Genomic DNA, 16,563 nt, shown 5'->3' with positions numbered 1-16,563 from the left:
GCCAGAACTGTAAATTGGGACATAACAGTGGCGACGAGCACGCCAACACGCAAAGCTACCATTTCGCTTTGTCTTTATCGAATGGACATTGTGGTATTATCCGCGTCGACTGGAAAGAGTCGATTTCCTTAATTTTTATGGAACGTGCCAACCACTTTTCTCGAGCGATTTAATCAAATGCGAAGGGAATTTCAAGCACATACCACAAGCAAGCCTACTTATAATTCTATCCTAAGTATGCCACACAGCGTCCAAACAGAACAACTGTTTCACTGACGTCTGGACGGCATGTCAAAAGGTATCTTGACGACTAAAACAGTGCGCACCACTGACGTAGAAAGCAGGAAGATGGGGGTTTTACTGCCCCCCTTTGACTTTTGTTTTTATTCTGCGCGTGCATATATGCATGAATAGCGAAAGTGTCAAGAGCGAAATTCTGGTTAGGGCGAGTTTTTACATGGTTAGCAACGTCAAGACAGCGCAACAAATGCGAGCACGCAGGAACACAGCCCACTGAACGAGTGCTGAACGTAGAAGTGACATCTGTATTGCACCAACTACTCACGTTCACAGCGCACTGAACCACGCAGACCATTCCGATCAAACCAACACCAAAATGATCAGGCTGGCCAACTACATTGTCACGGAAAGCAATCACGTGTACATGAATTACAATGTGCACACGCACTTTTCACAGTCATATGAGATGAACCCTAGTTAAAATTTTAAAAAAGTTAGTCAGTAAAAAGGATTAACAAGCAACAGAAAAAAATGAGCAAACAATGAATGTTTCATTTTGAATGAATGTTTCACTGCAATGCGTAAGCTGTTCTTCCTATGAAGGGCACTGAAACTCTCAACCCCCTCCGTCCGCCTTCTGGCTTATAAAACAATAGTTATACCGACTCTGGATTATGCTTCCATTATATGGGACCCCTTTACCAAAACTAATATCAACAAGATAGAAAGAGTACAAAAAAGGCCACTCGTTTTATTCATAACAGCTTCAGGCGCACTTCAATCACGGAACTTTCAGCTCGAGCTAATCTACCAACACTAACAGAAAGAAACCACGTATCTAGACTAAAATTTCTATATCAACTAATAAAGGGACATTACAAGATAGACATTTCTGAAATTCTTTCATTTTCGTCTGGATATGCAATTCGACAAAGGCATGAGTGCACAATAACACCCTATGCAACCCGTAACAACTGCTTTAAATATTCATTCTTTCCACTAACTATAAACGACTGGAACAAACTAACCAACACTGAAGTTTTAGAGCTATCCTAACATTGTTTTCTTCTAGCCTCGATAACAGTGTTTAACATAGCATGCCAATTAAGCTCTGTCCTCGTAAACATTCGAATTTTTGCATATTTAGGTTGCTATGTGCATACTTTTGTTTCTGTGTGTTTTTATCTTCCTGTTTTGAAAATTTGTTTGTCTGCATATTGAGCATTCATGTAATTCATGTAACCCACTCTGCGAAAATCCCTAGTAGGGATTGCAGTATTCATAAATATATAAAATAAATAAAATTTTCGAGGCACAGGCTTATTTACTGCGATAACAATGTTTGTGAATGAATCGATGGAAAATTGTCTAGTCTGTCAGCTGCACGCCCTTTAAGACGAAATTTCGCTCACATGGGGTTCCATCCCACGACTTCTGGGTCAACCGCCGAGCACCACGACCACCATGGCGGGTGAGATAGCACCGTAAGAACGAACTCCTGAAGCACGTTGATTATTTGGCGTTTGACCCTTGTTTCCCCTTTCAACTTGCCGCACGAAGCTGCTAATTTGTCAACGCCAGCCCCTGGGCCGCTTAACGAACGCCCCGAAAATATTCGCTCTTTATCTATCTCGCGGGACGCCTCCGGCTCCTCAGCGTCGTTCATTCAGACGCATCCGATTCATCACCTGTCGAGTCTCAATTCAAAAAACCACACCTCTCGTAGGCGCATGTTACACAAACGGCATCGCTAAGCTCTGCCGGCTCGTTGACGACTCTTTCTTCTTCATAAAAAGCGACGCGCACGCCCCCTCTCCAAGAGAGAGCATTTCGAGCACATGCTTCCTTCCGTGTCGGAAGGAAAAAGCACCGCACCAAAACGCACAGAAAACGGCTCCATTCGGGCTCTTTTTCCCGAAAGCAGCGCACACATAGAGTCGTCGTCGCGTACGTCCTTGGCGGGAAGCGTTCAGCGCGGCGTCCGCTTCTTTTGTGCGGGACAACGCAGTCGTTTTCCGCCGCGAACGGTTCGAGACCGGGTGTGTGTGCTCGGCGGGGGTTCGGGCCACGGTGGCCGAATGTGCGGTCCCCGTGGGGCGTGTGAAGAGCCCTCATTAGACCCGCCCAGGGCGCAGAGCAAACACCGCGTCGCTGCTGGGCTTTGTGTGTTTTTGTGCGCGCGCGCGCGCCTCTCCCTCTTTGAGGCGCGCCGCGAGCCCTTTTGTGCGAGTGAAAAAAAGAACAGCGCGAACGATTGAGTTGTCGAGCCCTCGAAGTCAATGGCGAGAAGGCAGCCGCTGGCCTAAGGGCTTCAGACCTTAGGCCGAGAAATTTCCTACTGCGATTCACAGGTGCTGCGATCATCCACATAAAGCGGTAATGGTTGTGGTAGATTGTGGCGTAAAAAGGGGAAAAAATGGAACTCGAGAAACACACAGCGCTGTGTCATGCGCGAGAAGTGACACATGATCAACAGGTATAATATTTGTTGGGGTTTAACGTCCCGAAACCGCATGATTCAGGGCCACCATGCAGTGGAGGGTTCCAGCAATTTCTACCACCTGGAATTCTTTAACGAGCAGCTGAACGGCCTCAAGCATTTTCGCGTCTATTGAAAATGCGGCCATCGCGGCCGGGATTTGGTCCCGCGAACTTCAGCTCCACTTCAGAGCCATAACTACTACACCACCGTGGCGGCGTGATAAATACAGAATGAATGCGCGTCAAGTTAGTCACATGATGGTACAGAATAAATGCGCCTAAAGTTGACGTTCGTGATCGCGGACGAATCAGTGCATGCGCGACATATGACGCGATTCTGATCCCACTGCAGCCAGAATTCACACGACAGGCGAGAACTGACGCTGGAAGCGACGATTTCAGCATTGCTGTGTCCGTCATTTTACGGTTCGGTCCGCGCGGAACTGAATTAGATAGATAGATAGATAGATAGATAGATAGATAGATAGATAGATAGATAGATAGATAGATAGATAGATAGATAGATAGATAGATAGATAGATAGATAGATAGATAGATAGATAGATAGATAGATAGATAGATAGATAGATAGATAGATAGATAGATAGATAGATAGATAGATAGATAGATAGATAGATAGATAGATAGATAGATAGATAGATAGATAGATAGATAGATAGATAGATAGATAGATAGATAGATAGATAGATAGATAGATAGATAGATAGATAGATAGATAGATAGATAGATAGATAGATAGATAGATAGATAGATAGATAGATAGATAGATAGATAGATAGATAGATAGATAGATAGATAGATAGATAGATAGATAGATAGATAGATAGATAGATAGATAGATAGATAGATAGATAGATAGATAGATAGATAGATAGATAGATAGATAGATAGATAGATAGATAGATAGATAGATAGATAGATAGATAGATAGATAGATAGATAGATAGATAGATAGATAGATAGATAGATAGACTAAAAGCGTCTGCAGCACGTAGGGAAATGCTTGGCATTTAAAGAAGCACTTGCGTGTGTCAAGCCTTTTCTGTGTCTTAGACGTATACACTCTGTGTTTACAAGAACGCCCAAATTTGCCAAAGCGATGTCACCCAAAATACATTTATTTATTTATTTACAGGTTACTGCTAGCCTGGGTGCCAGGCTTTGAGCAGGTGTGGGCGATACAAAAGAAGAAAACAGGATAACATACAAGCATAACAATACACTTCTAAGGGTACACTTTGAACCAGAAAAAAAAAATCATGCCGAATTCAACAGGGCACGAAGAAAGGATGAGACATCAGAACATTGCACAACACTAGCAGGTAACAGATTCCACTCATGGCACGTACGGGGAAAAAAGGAGTTTTTGAAGACGTTTGTTTTACATGAAAATTCAGCGACTTTCATTGGGCGATTGGATCGTGTTGGGCGGCAAATGCTCGGTTGGATGTATGCTTCCTTGTTAATTTGAAGTCTATCGTTATACATCAAATAAAAAAATTTTAGCCGATCATGATAACGTCTTACCGCAAGGCTTTCCAAACCTGCCCTGCGGAGAAGACTCGTAGGAGACGTTTTCCAGCTGTATGAACTGTAAAGAAATCGCGCGGCTTTTCTTTGTATTCTCTCAAGCTTATTGGTATTAACTAGAGTGTATGGGTCCCAGATAATGGAAGCATATTCTAATAGTGGTCTGATGTAAGTTTTGTAAGCTAGCAGTTTGGTATCCTGAGAAGCTTTCGGTAACATTCTCCTTAAGTATCCCAGTTTTCGCATTGCCTTTTTCTGAATGTACGTGACGTGCTCGTTCCATTTCAGATCGGATGTGATTAAAACTCCTAAATATTTGAAGGATGATACTTCAGCTAGACTATGATTGACATAATCTTCTTATAGAATAACTTCCCGAATTCGGAACGATCAAAGGTTTGTTGGAATATGTTTTTTTTTATGTTCCCACTGCTATTAGTAATGAACTCGGAACAGCAACACTCGTACATGATGCCACAGAATAAATTACAGTAAATGCCAGTCTTCATCATGTGCTTGGTTGCATTCGCTTGTTAAGTGTTTCTCAGCACACGTTCAAACCATCCTTCCAAGTCGTAAAATAAAGCGAAATCGAAAGCCTGGTTTTTTTCATTGTCTGATAGTATGATTTCCACAAATGCAAGGATCCTTAGACAGATGTATGCTGAAATAGCTCCCAAAGCTCGTTTAGTTTAAAAAAAAAAAAAAAGCGGTTCAAGTAGGTGGCCACAGTAACCTTTTTTTTTTATTTTTTCGCTCCCATCTTCTCAATCGATGCACGCCTGTAAGCGCATGTCATCCAACATGAAAATTGCCTGAGTAATCTGAATTCCCATCTTCATCCACTTCACTACTGCCCTTATTTTTGAGGGTCACTGAAGAGAGCAAGCAGTGCCTCGAATAGACACCCTCCAATGATTTTGCCCCAGCAGACAGATTCCGATCGCCGTCCCATAGCACTTCGGACCACTTTGTTGACCTCCTCAAGGAGACGTTCGGGTGAGACGCAGCGAACCATAATCCCGGAATAACACACGGGACAGAACAGCGAAGAAAGGAAACGAAACGACATCGATGTGAGTGACAGCAGTTCGTACCCGCGGCTGACCAGACACGCAGCCAGTCTTGCGTTGCGGTCACGCACTCGAATCGCTATGACGCGAACTCAGGAAGCCGGCGTGGAGCCACAACAAACCGGGTGCGTGGTGAATGTCATCGCAGACGCAGGCGGCGAGGACTGCAGTCTCCACAATGGCGGACTGAAAAGCGGGAAAGGTGGAGGAATGGGAGGACACTTTTTCCATGCGAGTTCGCTTGTGTGTGCCCACAGCCGATTCCACAGTCCTTTCAGCAGCGGACGACGGAGAGCACCAGTGAAGAGCACCCTGTTCTCCCTTTTTCTCTCTCCCTTCCATCCGGCTGCCCTTGTGACATCTACCGATTCGAACACCGTCAAAGATTATTAAACGAATAAACATTTAAAAAAACGGACCGTGTGTGTCTCTGCGGCGGCAGGGAGGCCCTCCGAATCTCCCCTCCATGTGGTCCTGCATCACCGGGGCAGCGAAGTTCACTCTGCGGCTGTAAAGAGCGCCCCTGAAGCCCCCCCCCCCCCCTTCCCCCGTTCCCCATCCCGTCCTCGAGGTACTGCTACACCAGTATACAGTGGTTGTAGCACCAGGGAAGGGTGGTTTCTTCGCAAAAGAAAGGGGGAGAGGGAGGTTAGAGTGAGACCGGCACGCACACAAACATGTGTGTCCCCCCTCCTCGCTTTGGAAGCAGCCTCTGTCGACCCCGGTTTCCATTGTGGTGGCTTTTCGGGCCACCGGTTCCCTTTTTGCCGCTTCTGCTCAGAAGCTCTTTCTCTCGACGGGGCAACACTGCAGCGGATAAAGAAGCAGGGATTTTCCACCCACAAAAACGTAATGACTACCGATTGAACCGCCCCCTATGAGCTGGGAGCCGCACTTCATTAGACGCGCCCCCATAGGTCTCCACGATGGGTCTGAGCACCGAGCCTAGCCAGCGGTGATGGGCTTGCTGCGGATGAATGGCTTTTATTTTTAATTTCAGGAGTACAGCAAAGATTGGTGCCGTATGCACGAGCAGAGATCGGTGCAGTATGCTGGAGCCTACCTGAATGTGACGTACTTCGCCAGGCTGTGTCATTTCAAATCGTTTCAAGCACCTCTTTACCATTTGTTGAGGAAGAGGAGATCAGTGGCCAGCCGTTTTACAGGGAACAGCACTGTTGATCAAATCAATCTACTGTTGTCACAAGAGATCCTTTCGAAGATAACGGTGATTGGCCAGCGTCTCCATGCTTTTAAAGCGGTTAGTCACAATACTGGTGATGGACACGCGCTGTAGAAATGAATTTGCTCGGGCCGACCATGTCTCTCGTCGTTTCGAAGTGAATGGTTGGGCGAAAGCCTATGCATTCGTGTTTGCCGACACACGTCAGTTGCCGGTCGCTGGAGTTTGAGTATAACTACCTCTCCAGAGCAGCCATACACCAAAAACCTCAAAACACGATCTATCTTTACTTGTACTTGACTCCATCAGTCACGTATCGTGCCACTGCAGAGGGTCCGCTGCAAAAGAAAAATTCTGAAGTCGTCCATCGTGTCGATTGAATGAATAGATATGTAGAAAGAGTGGTCGTTGTAGCAGGTATACAAAAACCGAGTCCCTGAGGCTATGGTATACGTCTAGAAGCACCCTATGGTACGGGTTATTGTTATTATTTTTTTAGGTTTCTTTTTGGCTCTATAAATCCCTGAAGCAGTTATGCGTCAGTAATCATACGCTCAGTCTCGTCGTGAATTACCAGGTAAACAAGCGAGCAACCATGATAATAATAATTGTTAGGACATCCCAAAACCACGTCTTGATTATGAGGGACGCTGTAGTGGAAGGCTCCGAAAACTCCGACCTTCTGGGTTTCTTTAACGCGCGCCTATATATATTTATGAGTACAGTTCGCTTCCGATGAAAATGTGGCCGCCACAGCTGGGGTTCAAGCTCAAGACCTGCAGTTCAACAGTCGAGAACCATGCTATTCATAGTTTCCAGTAAGTACACTAAATTGAACTCTGTCGTTAGTCTATATATGGAAACTGCAACGCATGCAGTTTCAGCCAGCAGTGGAATTTTGGGCATTGTACACGAATCCGCTTTGTCCCATGCACGACGGAGTTCAGCAAGCGTTCAGCAATCCCGCTCGACCACCTTGCCTTTTAGGCTATAACCAGTTCATATCGGCTCACGGAGTTCACAGCGGTCTACACATTTATTCTAAACAAACGCCAAATTAAGCGTAACAGTAAACAAAACCACATGTGCGCTCAACGCCGCAATCACGAATATTATGCAAATCCGTGGACTACCTGTCTTTCCCATGGCTAGAACGACCGAAGCGAAATAGTTCCCTTTAGTTAATATTTTAGGAAACTTTATGTCCACATAGACACTAGGCCCATCGCGGCAGGTAAGCAACCATTACGCGTTATAGCGAACGAAATTTTCAACGAACGCTTGTGCACACAAAAATTAACTGTATGTATGGCAATGTCCTTTATTTGCATTTGTGTGCTTCAACGACAAACTTTTATTCCAAAAAAATGCAGTGAGACGTCACATGAAAACCTCTACGAAAACGTACAAGTCCGCGAACTGTCAAATCATCGGGCTGCACAAGAGCGATGGTGATAGGGGAACGTTTTTAACGACAACACAAAACATTGAAAACATTTCTAGCAGTCTGTCCTCTTTCCACGGAAGAGTTTAAAGGAAGAACAAAGTCAAACAACTAAATGGTGTGGCGTTCGTCGTTCATTCCAATGAGATGGGCCACTCGTCCACTTCAAGGTAACTCAAAAACGTTTTTTTTTTTACTGAAGCTTTAAAAACCATTAAAATAACAAATGTAAATACATAGGTGCAATCTTCTTCGAACAGTTCCTCCCCAGTGGCGGTAACCCTGGCCCTGCATGCGGACCACACACCGTGCACATACACACACTGCACCGGCTACTGCCCCTTGGCCGCTCGTTGTGTCCAGTTACGAATTTCGTTCGCATCCGGGCGCATGCGCAGTGGCTCTCTATTCTGGGTCTTATCACCGCCGGAGCCAACACGGGCGAGAGTGGTGATATGATGCTTATCGGGGGTCGCCCACGATAGTTTGCACAGGTAAATTACGATTTGAAAACAATGCAGTCGTAAACAAAAGGAACTTTCAAGCAAAAGAGTAGGCGGAGTTTTACTTGTGCACCAACGACAATTTCTACATCATATCAATAAAAAAAGTCAATGCTTGATACTTAAGTTTCACGCCGAAATCTCTGCACTTGAACACCAGCTTGAAGCAATGAATTTCAGGGTGTTTATTTCGTATACCTGTTGGCTGCATTGGATCAGCTGAACTTTCTGAAACTTGGCATGCAAACTTTCCGGCCCATTCAGAGATGAATGTGTTTCATATTTGGCCCCGCCGCGGTGGTCTAGTGGCTAAGGTACTCGGCTGCTCACCCGCAGGTCGCGGGATCGAATCCAGGCTGCGGCGGCTACATTCCCGATGGAGGCAGAAATGTCGCAGGCCCGCGTGCTTATATATAGTTGGGTGAACGTTAAAGAACCCCAGGTGGTCGAAATTTCCGGAGCCCTCCACTGCGGCATCTCTCATAATCATATGGTGGTTTCGGAACGTTAAACCCCACAAATCAATGAAATCATGTTCCATAGTTGTGAGGCGTAGTCGAAATGTATGACGTCACAGCGAGGCGGCATGGGAACATCAAGGTCGCGTCGCCACTCGCTCGGGTTTTCTTTTTACAGCAAAAGCTGTTAAGAGATCACAACTCGGGTCACGCGCAGTTGTCCACCGCCGCTGCCGCCACCGCCGCCGGTGTCAGTAACCATATTGCGCGAAATCAGAAAAAAAAAGAAAAAAAAACTTGTGCCAAAGACACAGTGGGGATCGAGACCTGATAATCACGTAACAAAGGCGTTCCGTGCACTAGTACCTGCGCATTTGAGAAAAGTACGATTAGTTTGGGTGCCTGGACATAAAGGTTTGCTTCTAATTGAAATAGCCGATTCCTTAGCTAAGTCGTCAGTCAGCGAACCAATTCTACCGCTCTGTCCATCATCCGCTTATCGGTTCAAATCCCGGCTGTGGCGGCTGCATTTCCGATGGAGGCGGAAATGTTGTAAGCCCGTGTACTCAGATTTGGGTGCACGTTAAAGAACCCCAGGTGGTCAACATTTCCGGAGCCCTCCACTACGGCGTCTCTCATAATCAAATAGTGGTTTTGGGACGTTAAACCCCACAAATCAATCAATCAATCAATCAATCATCATCCGCTTATGTGACTGCTGCTCGATTCCGCAGACGTACGCTTATGGAAGTTTTTAAAGGTTCAGCACTAACAAACTCTACAGAATATCATAATTTATTATATCCCTGGCGAAGAGACTTTTGCCGCACTCGAAAACAAGAAGTAGTTATCACAAGGCTGCTTTGCCGGGTACCAAATCTAAATTTCTATAAACACAGGTGTGCTCAGGCACATTCGCCACTGTGCGCATTCTGTGATGAACTGGAAACAATAGACCATTTCTTTTTGACCTGCAGGCAGTTTAACACATTACGAAAAACCCTATTAGAAATACCTTTACGTGGTATTGGTATGGACTTATCTCTGCCTGTCATTTTATCTTTTGGAGCTTCCATTTCTGGTTTCTCTAATGCGACAGTATGCGCGGCCGTCCGGGACTATATTGATAAAACTAATAGGTTGACTAATTAACCAATTTCATTATCCTAACATGTCCACATAATTATATACGTATAAAATAAGATTATTGCTCTATTCTAAGAATAAATTCGTTTATGTAAATATTTGTATGCATTACATTAAGCACCACACTTTCCTAGGCTATCGGTAATCTTTCTGTTATACCTCCATCATTCCAAATCTGAGCAGTAAATTTTAAAATCACTCGATTCTTGGCCAATCCCCCGCAGTGGGTATGCGCCACTAACAATAGGAGAACAACAACAACCCGGGTCTGCTGGGTGCCATCCCAGTATTCTATACCACTCAGCTACGCCGGCGCTTGTGACGTGTTGGCAAGCCTAGCACCACAAACACCATGGGGCTCGAACCTGGGCCCACTCTGTGCCAGCACAGTATTCTACCACTAAGCTATACGCTGGTGCTTGTGACTTCTTGGCAAACTTGCCTTAGGCAGGCTTGATGTCGGGAAAGCAATCGCGGTAATACGACTTATAGAGCGTTTTAAAACAGCGCAAGAACCACCAGTCGTCGCACAATCGAGTAGCGTAATGAGTGAACCGTCCAATGCCCCAACGCATTACAAAAGATTGTTCTTGTTCCCCTATTTACTAAGGACATACCCAATTCAGGGACAATTCCACATCGTCGTAGCAACTGCGTGAACAATTGGCACAAAATTCCTTGCAATTGTTTAGCGGAAACCACGATTCTCAGAAGAATGACGAAAAACAGCATATCGAATGCCGGCCTACTACACAAAAGTTTATTATTAATAACCTCGTGGGTATCAAGCAAGTGTGCTTGCAGTAGTTACCCAATGAGTGTTTTGAAAAGGCTCTGAAAGGCTACTCTTCTAGCCTTCGCTGAGACTGCGCTGCGCCTTACGCGCAGGCCTGGCGTTTTAAATGCGAAGCATTTCTTAGCAAACTTCGGCGACTTTGAGCATATCTATCTATCTATCTATCTATCTATCTATCTATCTATCTATCTATCTATCTATCTATCTATCTATCTATCTATCTATTTTTCTATCTATCTATCTATCTATCTATCTATCTATCTATGTATCTATCTATCTATCTATCTATCCGATTACGTTTGGGTGCTGTCGTGGTGACCCCCTTAACTTGGCGTGAACCAAAATTAGCATGGGAGAGTAAGATGGTTTGACGAATATGACGCGCTGGTCAAGACATGAATAATGTCGCAATCCCGTCGCGTATGTCGTCAAGCACTTCTCGTCTGACAGAGGCACATACCCACGGGCTGGTATGCATGCTGCTGGTATGCAAGGATATATGTGCCATACGTGATTGACACTTAGTATCTACCCAGGAACGACGAGAACACACATGGGCAATTTTAGCGCGTGAGCTTTAAGAAATACCCGACATCGGTAGCGTCTACCCTACGTTTGCAAACAACAAATGTTAGGGTCCCAGCTGGAACAGAGCCCAAGCATTCTTCGTGGCAATGAAGCATTTTACCACAGAGCTGCACCAGGTCTCGGAACTGCTGATAAAATAGACGCTAATCTTCGTGAAACGTCAATAGTGGTTGCAGTGCTGCCTACCCAGTTTCATAAACATCACATATGTACTCCTTTGATACAACCGTCACGTCGGGTTAACGTCAATTGTGGTTACTTGTCATGCTCTGAAGTTGATTTATGTAGCAGCGTCCAGGGCCAGCATCCTCGCAAGCATCAGTGCTTCATATCAGTTTCTGGTGTTGCTAATACGCATGTTCTAGTTGGCATTGTTGCGCAAGTGCGAACAACTGGTTATATAAACATCTGCCACTCTTCAACATATGTGTGTGCGTGCTACATTTGTATATATATTTAGCGCCATTTCACGATCTGTCATTCAATAAAAAGATCGCAACGCGTCACCTTCCATCAGCATGCTTCGCATAACGTCGATTCCCAGGTACGTGGGATCCGCCGAATTTTTTCTCCTTTAGACTCGCTTATCATGCCTCTTCCCGCCGCAACAGCAACTGTGGGCATATGCAACATCCGCAGCAAAAGCATCCAACTACCGAAAAAAGGCACGCCGCAGGATTCGGTCATCTCGCCGTTACTTTTTAATGTGGCCATGATCAATCTGCCGAAAATTCTCGAGAAAATAGCAGATTTACAACACGCGATCTACGCTGATGACATCACGCTCTGGACCAGGGCTTCGACCACTGGGAGACAAAAGACCTGCCTACAAACCACCGTAAATACCATCGAACGGTATCTCCAAAACTGTGGTCTTTGCTGTGCTCCCGAGAAATCCGAGCACCTCATCCTCAAAGCGAAAACAAGAGGCAGACCACTTCTGTATACGACGAGCCCGACCCTAGCGTAACAGTAAATGGGACATCAATTCCGAAAGTCGAGACCCTGCGAGTGCAAGGAGTTCACATCTGCAAGGATGGATTTGGAGCTGCCACCCTACCGAGTCTCCAAAGGACACTATCATAACTCACGCACTTCGTCAAGAGGATCGCAAACCAACGAAACGGACTCAAAGAGCACGACACGCTACGTATAATGCAAGCTCTGTTCACCAGCCGCATTGCGTACGGCACGCTGTACCTGAATTTGAAAACAGCTGAAATAGAAAAAAAAACTTAATATCATGATAATAAATGCCACTAAAGTAGCCTTGGGACTTCCCCCAATGGCATCTACCACACGTCTCTTAAAGATGGGCGTCTACAACACGTGGCAAGAGCTCGCCGAAGCACATAAGAACAGCCAGCTGGGGAGGCTCAAGCTGACGCCCACGGGGAGGTCGGTGCTCCGGTACCTCAACTACAGCGACACGTTCATCGCCGATTCAGACCGGAAAAGGCTCATCCCGCTGTATGTCAGAGAGTCGCTGTCCGTCGCACCTGTTCCACGCAACATGCATCGTACTTTCCACAAAAGTAGACGCAAAGCTAGAGCTAACGCTATTCGACGAAAGTTCAAGCAAGACCCGGACGCCCGCTACACTGACGCGGCCAAGTATCCGCATAGAAACGCGTACGCTGTCAGCGTCGTCGATTCTCAAGGCCGAGAATTAGCGTCGGCCACGGTCAACGCACTCAATTTAGACGCCGCAGAAGAATCGGCAATCGCTCTAGCAACCACAACTTGTACAGACGCCGCGGTGATTTTCACCGACTCACAAGCCGCCTGCAGGAATTTTGCTAAGGGCCGTATCTCAGCCAATGCCATCAATATTTTGAAACGGCGAAGCACTCCACTCCCATACACTTGTGTATTATGGGTGCCAGGACACGAGGGTCTGCAGGGAAACGAAGCGGCCCACGCCACTGCCCGCGAGCACGTCAGCCAGGCTGCCCCCTGCCCACAGGACATTCGACCCGTGGTTGAAGAGACGGAAGTTGTTCAAAACACCTATTCGTCGTTACTACATCATTACAGGCTGGAGCGACGAGTATACCCCCTACCACACCCAAAATTGACAAAAAAGGAAAGTGAAAAAAAGTGACAAAAAAGGAAGTACTGAGACGAGTGCAAAGCAACACATACAAACATGAAGCCCTATAATGCACTGTCTCTACCCAACGAGATATAGCTCTATGTGCCCGCTTTGTAGCGTACCGGACACCCTGGCGCACTTGCTTCTTGCATGCCAGTGTATTGCCAGACGTAATCTGCAACAACACAGGACTGATAATGAAGCAGGACGGACGAACGAAGATCTAACCGAAACGTGGGAGGCGAAGCTCACCCTCGAGGACCTGGAAGACCAACGACGCGCTACCAGAGCCAAGAGGGCAGTAGAAGCCAGAGGGTTTCTGGACTAAGGAGCCCTCCCACCTCAGGGTGACACCGGGCATTGCTCAGGGCACAGTTTCAAAAATAAACGTTTACTCCTATTTCTCTCGACGCAAGAGGGGGCTTTCGACAGTGTGAAAGGGTAATATAATTTGAGGGAAAGCAGTCGAGGTGGCAGTGTTGGGGCGCTGGTATAGCGTACACAAAAGGAATACGCAGCGGCTGGAAAACATTACGGCGATGTAGGGAAAGATGTGTGTGTGCCAGTATGAATATGCACACAACAAACACACAAGTGTTGCACATAACATCGGCAGCGCGACCATTACTGATATTTTGCGCAATATATTTTCACTCCGCCGCTGTGGTCTAGTGGCTAAAGTACTCGGCTATTGACCTGCAGCAGGTCGCGCGATCGAATCGCGGCTACGGCGACCGCATTTTCGATGGAGGCGAAAATGTTATAGGCCCGTGTGCTCATATTTGGGTGCACGTTAAAAAACCCCGGGTGGTCGAAATTTCAGGAGCCCTCCATACGGCGTCTCTCATATCCATATGGTGGTTTTGGAGCGTTAAACCACATATATCAATAAATCAAAGTGCAATATCTTTTTGTGAACACAAATCCGGGTGATATCATTCTGCTGTCACACGTTCAAGTTCTATCGTTGCGTAATGTGCAGCATACCGAAGCGCTACATAACCACATTTATTTCAAACTGTTCGCTTCATCCAAACGTAAGTACGTACTCCATTCATGTATATATTGTCCATTGCGTTTTTATTGTTTATTTTTTATGTGCGTGCACTTATTTAGTCACTCATTTCGATTTTGTGGTCCCTCGTAAGTGAGCACCCCCACGACGTACTTTGACGATGTGGTTCGCCGTTTTTAACAATACATTTGTATATGCAACGAACATTCAATTTGACACACACTATTTAACAGTGAGTACTGGATCAGTTGGCCACAAGGATAAAGTATAAAGAGAGCGACATTGTTGCCTTCTTTTTTTTTTCTCGGCTGCTGAAACTGCTAGCAAAACCAGAAATTCACACGCGCTTTCTGAACACCATTATTAGTCGAGTGTGTTGCACTCGTTTATAACACTATCTTTGTTCTGATATCCGAAGTGAATGCTCTGGACAGATGTTGGCACATCTGTATACATTCCGTCCAAACACCACTTGAGATTATTTTGTGATTATAAGGGGCGTCATGTAGTGGACGACATTGACAATTTCGACCACCTAAATCTAAGCACACAGGCGTCAAAGCACTTTGCCTCCTCGAAAAGCAGCCAGCAGCCCCCGCTGTCAGAATTCGAACCCGCAACCTTTGGGTCACCTGTCGAGCACAATAACCATTACACAACTGCGGCGGCTTATACTGGCTGTCAAAATAGACGAGCTGCTCTAGAAGCATTGGCGTAAATGATTGGGGAGGCGGTGGAGGCGTCTGGAATTCTTTTTTCGTGCTCAGGCTGCTGGACACCCCTTGAAATGTATCCTTAATTAAAGCATATATCTAAATGACTTGAAAGTTAAGCATAGTCCGTTAAGCATTTTTAATGTCTGTTATCTTTTGTTTTCTGCTGTTTCCTTTCCTTCGTAGCATGCACCAGTGTTGAATACCTCTAGCTGTGTGAGACTGAAAATCACAGCTGCCACTAGACCACTTTCGCAAAAAAACTCAATGCCGCCAGCTGGGAGCCCATATTCGATTTTTCAATTTGATATTTATATAAGTCGAAATAAAACTGTAAAATTCATGAAAACAAAATGACCGCTAAGACAAGAAGTGTGTTCCCCCTTGTGATTTTTTTCTGGATTTGCTGTACTGCCCAGAAGGAGCCTTTCATGCGATGAACTGTATACCCACTGTTATCAGCATACGCGCCCAGGCCAATCACATAGGAACAACGGCATTCACCGGCTCGGCTCGAAACGAACCGTTCAATATTGCGTGTTCGCGCCTCGCACGTGCGTTTGCAAGACCCGCGCTGTGGGTTGCTCACCTGCTGATTGGAGGGCGCCAGCTGAATCCCGGGTGATGCGCAGCGCCCGCCGGCGACGCTCCTCCTGCCGCAACCGTAGTGACCGTGGTGACTCGACTGGTGAGCGGTGACTACCGAAGTGGAGTGCGCCACTCCGTAGAGCATGCTACAACATCCGTATACCGTCGCAGTTGTTCGCAGGCCCCAGAGATCAGAGACGCGCACACGGAAAAATAAAAAGAAAAAAGGAAAGCGACCTCGTCCAAGGCGCCCAGCGAGGGACCGACAAACGACGAGGCCCTCAAGCCGCGACTCCGGGCGTTGCCTCCGCGGCACTTTGACAGTGGCTGGGTTCCACGCCGCCAGGAGAGGATGAGGATGAGAGGGGCCGCGGAGTGGAAGGGGACGCTAGCAGTTCGGTGCAGCGTCGCTGCGGGGAGAGAGCGAAAGGACCACGAAAAATGAGAACGCGCTATGTGCGCGAAGTGCTGAGACGGGCAAGTCGCTCATACTGTGAGGAGCGGGTTCACTTAGACGCGCATCCGCGTCACATGCAAGGGAATGGAACCAGATTGAATTGCGTGGCCCTCACGACACCATAATAGCGATGAGCACAAAGTTGGTGTACTTACAATCTGACTGTTTTCATTTCTCTATTTTGTGTGCATCTTCATCTAAAATACGATTATTATTTTTTTGTACTGTGAGT

At 46.2% G+C, this 16,563-nt stretch overlaps 1 protein-coding gene across 1 annotated transcript in view; it reads right to left on the bottom strand.

Annotated features, from left to right (window-relative positions):
• Positions 1 to 16,089, bottom strand: part of eya (eya transcriptional coactivator and phosphatase 2) — a 130,357-nt gene extending 114,268 nt beyond the window's left edge. The window contains exon 1 of the mRNA XM_075873030.1: positions 15,876 to 16,089. Coding sequence (XP_075729145.1) covers positions 15,876 to 16,019 — 144 coding nt within the window. The 5' untranslated portion in view covers positions 16,020 to 16,089. The remainder of the gene's footprint in view (positions 1 to 15,875) is intronic.
• Positions 16,090 to 16,563: the final 474 nt, after the last annotated feature.

The sequence above is a fragment of the Rhipicephalus microplus genome, chromosome 9 (genome assembly GCF_043290135.1).
Source record: "Rhipicephalus microplus isolate Deutch F79 chromosome 9, USDA_Rmic, whole genome shotgun sequence".
Lineage (NCBI taxonomy): Eukaryota > Metazoa > Arthropoda > Arachnida > Ixodida > Ixodidae > Rhipicephalus > Rhipicephalus microplus.
Note: the sequence above shows the minus strand (reverse complement) of the source record. Positions and strands in the feature narration are given on the sequence as shown.